We start from the raw sequence: 8,338 nt of genomic DNA on the forward strand, positions 1-8,338 counted from the left end.
CACCGTGAGAACATCAACATCACCAGCAATAACACCAATATTACACGGCGGTCACGTCTCGGACAAATGTCGGACCAATAGCCATCCCGGAAGAAAAGAGTTGCAGACTTTCAGAATTTTTTTGACATATGTGCTACATGCTCACAAACAATGTGTAAACAATAACAAATTATGACATGCCCTGAAGAGGGAATATTCCTTAATGGGGGACCTACTGTGTATATATGTATTATAATACTCTACCTCACTATGTAAATATTCATGTAAAACTTGCAGTTGGAAATAAACCTTTTTGAAATGAATTGAAATGAAAACCGGAACCATTAATTCAGCCTACTTTGTGCGAAAATCCTTTTGCGGAAAGAACCGTTCGTTGAGGGTGCAGTGACCCTTTTTGTCGTCCAGGATTTTGAATGATTTTTTTTTCTTAACCCCGAAAACAGCACTGATTGGCCCATGCATCGGTGATATAGAACAGGGGTCTCCAGTGTACTAGGCCACGAGGGCCACATTCCAAGTCCCAAATCGCCCCGCGGCCCGGATAGCAAATTTTCCAATGACTGAAGTATTCGATACCAACGTCTACTGAAGTATGCGGTGGAATATTTCTCATTTACGGACAGTTGAAGGGGACTTTGACGTGAAGTACCATAGATCTTTTATACAGATCTATATAAGATCATCATCATCATCATAGATCCTATATAAAAGATCTATGTGAAGTACAGCGCTGCAATACTCCTAGCGGCGTCTCACAGAGTTAAATGGGCGAGAATCGCGCGCAACTTGAAACGAGTGCGCGGGCCGGATGAAAACCCTAATCGGGCCGGATCCGGCCCGCGGGCCGTAGTTTGGAGACCCCTGGGGCCCTATGCTCGAAAGCGCACGAGCTCCTCCCGTAAGCCCTGTACACACGGCGACATTTCTGGCGCCGGAAATGGCGCAAGTGGTGGCAAGGTGAACATTTCTCCGTGTGTACAATGACATCGCATGCTATCTGCTGGTATGCGAGATAATCGCATACAATTTGCTGGCCCTGGTAAGGATTAGAACACGTTCTATTTTCCAAGCGATCTGGCAGCAATATCTGGTGAAATTCCGCTGTGTTTTGTTTGAGAAGAGAGAAGTTGGGAGGACAGAATACTTAAAGATTAAAGTTTATACATCAAAAAGACCTTCAGGTAAGTGTAAAGCACCTATTTTTTGTTATAGACAAACAAATTATTGCAAATCTTGATTAGACTATGCATAAATACACGGTCACGAAGTCTTTTTTGATGCTTCTGTTTTCCATAGCTTGGTTTTATTGTGATGGCCAGTGATAATTTTTGTATATGTATTCGGTATATATTAACGTGGTGAGATATAATTCTTATTATTCTTATAATAATTAACTTAAATGTAGTTTCAGAGAAATGATTTGTATTAGAAATTGATAGGCATAATTTCATACTAAGGTGTTTTGAATAACTAACAAGGGGAATACACGACCTTCGCATCGCCGATCGAGATCAAATTTTGCGAATCGGTAGTTTATGGGTACAAATGTAATATGCCGAAGCGAGACGACGCACTTCTCGTAAAATTCCGAGAAAAAAGCAATTAAAAATCGTTAAAAATGAAGGTACGCTATATAACCTGTTTTGAACGCCGCTGTTAAACAAGATGGCGACAGCCCAGTGGATACGGTGTCCGACTATGGGGGTGAAGGTAGCGAGATCGATGCTCGCTCAGGCAACTTTTTTTTGTGTTAATTTTTAAGAATTTTATTGTTTAAATTTTTAAAGTTCGTTTTCTTATCTTCGTTACTACTATGGAATATATTTTTAAAAGAGTTTTTTAAAATATTTAAATCAGGAATGGATCAGCTTGGGATTAGGAACTGAGGATGATGGGTGGATAGAAACCCGGCGTCGGCATTAGCCTGCTCTTAACGAAAGGCGCCAAGGGGACCACGGCTTAACGTCCCATCCGACGGACGGTGTACTGCACAACTAGTGTAATCCACATTACACGCAGGGATTGAATTTAGGAATGCCCCTTCATTCTTTACCGAGATTTGGATGTGGAAGGCCAGTACACTGCCTCACCACTCCAGTTAATCCTTTATTTGCAATTTTCAGGATGGGATAATTGCTTTTTTCTCGGAATTTTACGAGAAGTGCGTCGTCTCGCTTCGGCATATTACATTTGTACCCATAAACTACCGATTCGCAAAATTTGAGCTCGATCGGCGATGCGAAGGTCGTGTATTCTCCTTGTAAGTATAATCATAACTGACAAGATATTAAATAATATTCTTTTAAATCAGGTAATGGAGTGGACAAAGAAGTCCGTAGAAGAATTGATAGAGGCCTGGTGTCAAGAACCTTGCCTGTTTTTGGTTAAGCATCCAGCTTACCACAATAAGCATGCCAGGAAGGAGGCAATGGAAAGGGTCACAGAAAGAGTGAAAGTATGCAGAGGACCCACAACACCAGGGGATGTACAGGGGAAGATGAAAAGCCTCAGGACAACGTATGTCCATGAACTAAATAAGGTCAAGGCTTCGGAGAGGAGTGGTGCTGGTCTGCTTGACTTGTACCAGCCAAGTATTTGGTATTTTACCAAGATGAAATTCCTGCAAGATCAGGTGCAGCCAAGGAAGAGCACCACTAATTTTGAAGAGGCAGGAGACCTTGTTTCACCAATGGAGGTGGTGAGTACTTATTGATGATCGTGATCTGATGAATTTGTATTAATATAGGCATGAAGTTTGTAAAAATGTGGTTATCCTCATTTTTATCCATTTTTTGGCAAGTGGTCTTACTCCCTATGTATTTTTTATCACTAGAATTGCAGCGACATCCAGCTTTTGGAGTTTGGAGATGCCATTACAGTGGAGGTGGATGGTGCAGATATTTCCCAGAGCCTCTCCATCTCCCCCAGCCCACCCACAAGTGGTTCATCCAAAATGGGTGATGTGAACCTGCCTGTCTCACCCAGCCCATCTTCATGTGGATCATCGAAAGGTGGTGCAATAAAGAGGAAGAGAACGGAAGAGTCAGATGCAGGTCTCTTGAAGAAAGCACAGGCTGTGCTCGACCAAATTTCTCTGCAGAGGTCTTCTGTGTCAGCATTAGATACTTTTGGGCAGTACGTGTCTGCCACTCTTAAAGGCATTCAAAATAAAAAATTGCAGCTAAAGGCAAAAAATGCCATATTAAAAATATTGATGGATGTAGAGGAGGAAGATGCTGCAATAAATTAAAGACTAACTTCAGAAAATGAAATTGTATTATTCCTGTGAGCATTCACTTAATTACCTTGTATCACCGCTGTAAACATTTCCCATTTTATCCAGACCCAAATATTGAATGCTTCCAGCCTACTCTCATCATACTAACTCAGCATCAATAGTTCAGTACTGTTATGCCCTATGCTTCATATAGTGGTTCTTTGATAGTCTTTTATGTATTTACCCACTCTCACAACCACCCTGTCAAAAAATATTTCCTATTCCTTAACATCTAGGTAAATCCATCCCCATCCTTATTGCTGTAATTCTCTATGTTTTTATCTTACATGTTGCTCAAATACTTAATAGATCCACCTGCTTAGGTTTCATCTTACAATTAGTGACTTCTATCTCTAGCTTCACATTACTTCCTCTCTACAACACCACATGAGTTCAGTCTTTCAGCAGATAATCCGCATGCCATATACCTTAGAGCAAACATGTTCGACAGTGGATAGCATCGCTGACTAAAAAGACAGGTCTTGTGATTGCAATTAAATTGATTAACAATGATTGAAATTAACAATGATTTCAGGTTTAACATTAAAAAACTTTGATGGCATGCTGACAAAAAGAATTTTGTTAAAAAATTAATGACACATTAATGACAAATGAATTTTTTAAAGACAAATGAATCAGTAAATGGCACTGTGAAAAGGCAAATGTGCTAATAAATGATTGATTGATTACTTCATTAATGAAAAATTATAATTAATAAACACTCAGTACTTAGTAGAGAACAGTCAACCACTACAATGAATCACGACACAGAAATGTATCAATAATTGAATTTTTCAATGGCATCCCACTGCCAAGGAACAGATCCATTCCCATTAAAATAATCTCTGAATAAATCCCTTATTCCTTGACTCTCATTGGATGAGCGATTACCAACGTTCCTGGCTATCCTGCCTAGGTTGGTAATTTCACCACCAGACGTGCCATCCTCGCAGCTTGCAGTATATCCACCACCACACTCTTCAATTAGGAAGTTGTGCAATGTGCATGCAGCTAAGGTAATGTTTTCAACCTTTTCCGGAGAAAGCTCTATTTTTTTTAACAGTATCCGGAATCGATTGCTAAGAATGCCAAAAGCATTCTCGACGGTTCTCCTAGCTCGGCTAAGACGGTAATTGTACACTTTCTGCTCCACTGACAAATGCCTACTTTTGTATGGCTTCATAATGTTCTTCGTTAAAGGAAAGGCATCATCAGCCACAATGACATACGGAACCGGTTGATTCATTCCCGGTAAATTCATCGATGGAGGGAAATTAAATGAATTTCGTGAAATGGCTTCGGAGAGCACACTGTCGCGATAGACGCCACCATCACTAATGCGTCCATTACACCCTACGTCCGCAAACAGAAATTTATACTGTGCATCAACCAGTGCGAGAAGCACGATGCTGTTTCCACCCTTGTAATTGTAATAATATGATCCCATACTTCTTGGTGGCCTGAATTCTATGTGCTTCCCATCCAATGCTCCCAAACAATTCGGAAAGTTCCAAAGACCACTAAACCCTTCCGCTATCTTTCTCCAAGCCTCAGCTGAAGATGGCACCTGCAAAGAAAGCCGTAAGTTAGCATAAAACTAGTCAAAATTCATTGGATCCACTACATGTATGCATCTGAAACATGATTACCTTAAAATATTTCTCTTTCAGACAACGATAAATAGCTGTGCAAACTTCGGGGATGATATTCGCAATTGTAGAAGTTGGGATTCTAAACGCGAATGTTAGGCTGCGGTAATTCTCCCCAGTGGCCAGAAACCGCAGTGTTAATACAAGCCTAAAATATTAAAGAAAATTATTGTAAAAAAGAAGTCACATGATTAATATGTATTTTTCTGCATTCGGTTGAACCATTATGTACAATATGATAACCATAAATAAAAAAATTATTTCCCTTACCTTCTTTCAGCGGATATGCTCTCTCGCATATTAGTGCTCCGCTTTGATATCGCAGTTTCCACGAGTGCTAAAAGTTTCCTGAAAGTCCCTTCGTCCATTCTTAAATATTGTCGGTACGATTCAGGGTCCTCCACTCGCAACTCATTGCACAGCATACTGTGAATCTCATTTCCACCCTCATCTCTCCGCTGTATCCACGGCCTCGTCCACCACCTTCTATTCCTCCACCTTTTATTTCTTTCTCTTTCTCTCCTAACCACTCTCACTGCTTCGACCACTGCTATTACTCCTAACACATCCTGAACGTCTCGAATATCAGCCATTTTGGAAGAACTGCGGTCACTCGGGCGCAACTGTTTCCACCACTGGCACAAGTGAGGGCTTCGTGTGTACACATTGCTTGCAGGCACTGCGCCATCGATTGCCGCCAGGCCATCCGGCAAGATTTGGCACAGTATTTCACGCCATCTATGGTGCCAGAAATGTCGCCGTGTGTACAGGGCTTTACAGTCTTCGTTTCGTACGGTCCCATCCGTAGGGTCAGCGAGCGGAGGGGAAATCGGTATGCTCCAGTACCCTACGGATAGGCCCATGCGAGGGGAGCTGCTATACGTACGGCAAGAGTTGGCAACGTCGGGCCAAGAAGGCGTGCGGAAGACTTCAGCCAATCACAGCCTCCAAAATCCGTGATTCATTCATTTCCGCGAAACTTTGTTTTGAATTCTCCTTCCACCCTCACTAACAACGTAGCTGTAATCCCTTGGAGTAGAAATGCAGTTTGGCGAGTTTGTTCATTTTAAGAAGTAGTAGCCATACAAGCACAACGTGAAGAATGGCAAAACTAAATGAGGAGCAGAAGAATGTCCTGCTAGAATTTGTAGGTCAGTTGATTTTAAACATACACCTAGTGCTTTTTTTGTACTTAAATGCTAACGGATAATTAATTTCTTACGATATAAATATTTAATCTTACAGGTAACGATAATATTGCGAAAGCAAAATTTACATCCAAATTTCCATTCCCCATTAACACCCCCACATGATGTATGCAGATGATATCAAGATCTATTATAACATCTGCAACAACGAGGACAATTTAATACTGAGCAATTGCATTTCTAGGAATTATGAATGGTGCAAATCTGATTTTATCGCACTGAATGCAAATAAGTGCAGTGTTATTTCCTTCATTTGGAGGAAACTGTCATAATTTTAGATATGTTATTGACAATGAAGCCATTCCAAAAGTCGCAAGTGTGAAAGACCTGGGCGTTTATTTTGACCAAGCTCTGTCTGAGGGTGTTTGGCAGGGGGTGATCAATCACCAGCATGCAGCAAGCAATTGGACTCCCACATGCACACCGCACAATCCAAAAAACGTCACGTATACTAAAAAATTATACTACCATTTGCTGTATGATTTTCTTTGATATGCATTGCTATGCTATGTTATATGATATGCTTTAGATGACGTTAAAGTTGAAGAAAATGAAGTAGAAAATCAGACTTACCACAACATGGTGAAATATTTACAAACGAATGGCGAAACTCCAGAAACAAATAATACTGATCAATTGCACATTATTGCATTCTACCGTGTAGCTACTTGAAAAGTTTATACAGCATAGCCATCAAGGTTCGCGACTCTCAAGCACATTCTCCCGGGGGTAGTAATGAAACATTTTCATTGCACATGTACACAAGAAAAAACTTAAAAGTTGTATTTTCGTGTACCTTGTACATGATTTTTTTAAATAAATTTATTAATACTACCAGCTCTGATTAATAATTTAAAACACTCACCCTTCACGGAGTCCAGCCACAGACTCTGGAGATTGACCTAACTTGATCCAATGATCCATCATGTTTTCGCAGATGGACCTAGCCACTTAACATATACATCGACTCTCTGACAATTGGTCCATGGCTGTGTACTCTTCTTCTCCTATATATATATACTATCAAGGATAGCAACGTTGTCTCAATGGATAGGATTAATGGCGGCACTCGCTAGGATGACTCATTGCATATTTTTTGTCTCCATAGTTCTAGCCTTGCATTTATTTGCTCTAGGAATTACTGACCATTAGCAAGTTTTTTAAATGAATAATCATGTATATTTTGCTTGTATGCGTAATATTTCTATGACCGTGCGGTGTGCATGTGGCGGTCCTCTTACATGCTGCATTTTGGTGATTGGTCACCCCCTGCCAAACACCCTTGAGGTGGCTCGCAGGGTATTATGTAAATGTAGATATGGTTGATAGGGACCACCGGCAAAAAACCTTAAAGCTGCGAACACCTGCATGAATAGTGCTTGCTTAACAGGAGCTCAAAACTTGAAATATAATATATTTCATGTAGAATTAATTTGCTAACAAATACTAAATTCTTAGGATTTCGAATCCCTGTATACAGACCTTTATGCTACCTACAAATAACTATATACCAAGCAGAACGCCTAGCTTCCAAATAACATTTTAATTTAGGCTTACTATAAACATTATAACCCTAAACAATTACCTTTGTTTCCACAGACAAAGCTGAAGATCGTGAGGGAGCCCTTAGGTAAGGGGTTAATTGAATAATTAGCTCGTGAGCTAATTCCTTAGGGAGACGATAAAGTTTTTTTCGCCATGTTTTCGCTGGTTCGTATACGAACTCGTCTAGTCCCGACCGCACGAGCTCCTTGTTCGTATGAATCGCCCTCCCCGACGACTGGAGCATACCAAATTCAGCCGCCGCACGGAATATGACTACGTCATTCGTATGAAACTCCCCTCCCGTATACGAACTGAAGTTCGAGCATAGGGCCCCTGGTATAGAACATAACGACGATAGACGATAACTGACGTCCATGCCCTGGGCAGGGGTAATCTACCCAGGTGGGACTCGAACCCGCGACCTTCACCTTGGCAGGCGAGGACACTAATCCGCGCCGCCACCGAGGCCGGCAAATTGCTTGGGGAAGTGCTTTTCATGACTTCCATGGTTTAAATAGCTCAAATTGAGCGCATTAAAAGCAATATTTTGCATTTTATGGCGGTGCGTCATTTGTTGCAACTTTTTCATTTGAAAAAAAAAACAGTAGGATATCATTGCTACAATATATGTTTAAAATTTAGCTATCAATGTTATTCAA

The 8,338-nt window shown here is 40.8% G+C and overlaps 1 protein-coding gene across 1 annotated transcript; it reads right to left on the reverse strand.

Annotated features, from left to right (window-relative positions):
* Positions 1-4,055: 4,055 nt before the first annotated feature.
* Positions 4,056-5,519, reverse strand: LOC124172952 (putative nuclease HARBI1). Its single transcript, XM_046552480.1, has 2 exons — positions 5,463-5,519; positions 4,056-4,844 (listed from the first exon to the last, which is right to left on the reverse strand). Exons 1-2 carry the CDS (start codon positions 5,517-5,519, stop codon positions 4,056-4,058), a joined length of 846 nt encoding a protein of 281 aa, XP_046408436.1.
* Positions 5,520-8,338: the final 2,819 nt, after the last annotated feature.

This window comes from Ischnura elegans (genome assembly GCF_921293095.1).
Source record: "Ischnura elegans chromosome 13 unlocalized genomic scaffold, ioIscEleg1.1 SUPER_13_unloc_3, whole genome shotgun sequence".
Classification (NCBI taxonomy): Eukaryota; Metazoa; Arthropoda; class Insecta; order Odonata; family Coenagrionidae; genus Ischnura; species Ischnura elegans.

Excerpts from the sequence above, each read along its gene's own strand:
- LOC124172952 (XM_046552480.1), bottom strand. The coding sequence starts at position 5,519 with ATGGCTGATATTCGAGACGTTCAGGATGTGTTAGGAGTAATAGCAGTG. Across the intron at positions 4,845-5,462 it reads TAATAGCAGTGGTCGAAGCA|GTGCCATCTTCAGCTGAGGC; the intron begins GTGAGAGTGGTT and ends CTTTCTTTGCAG.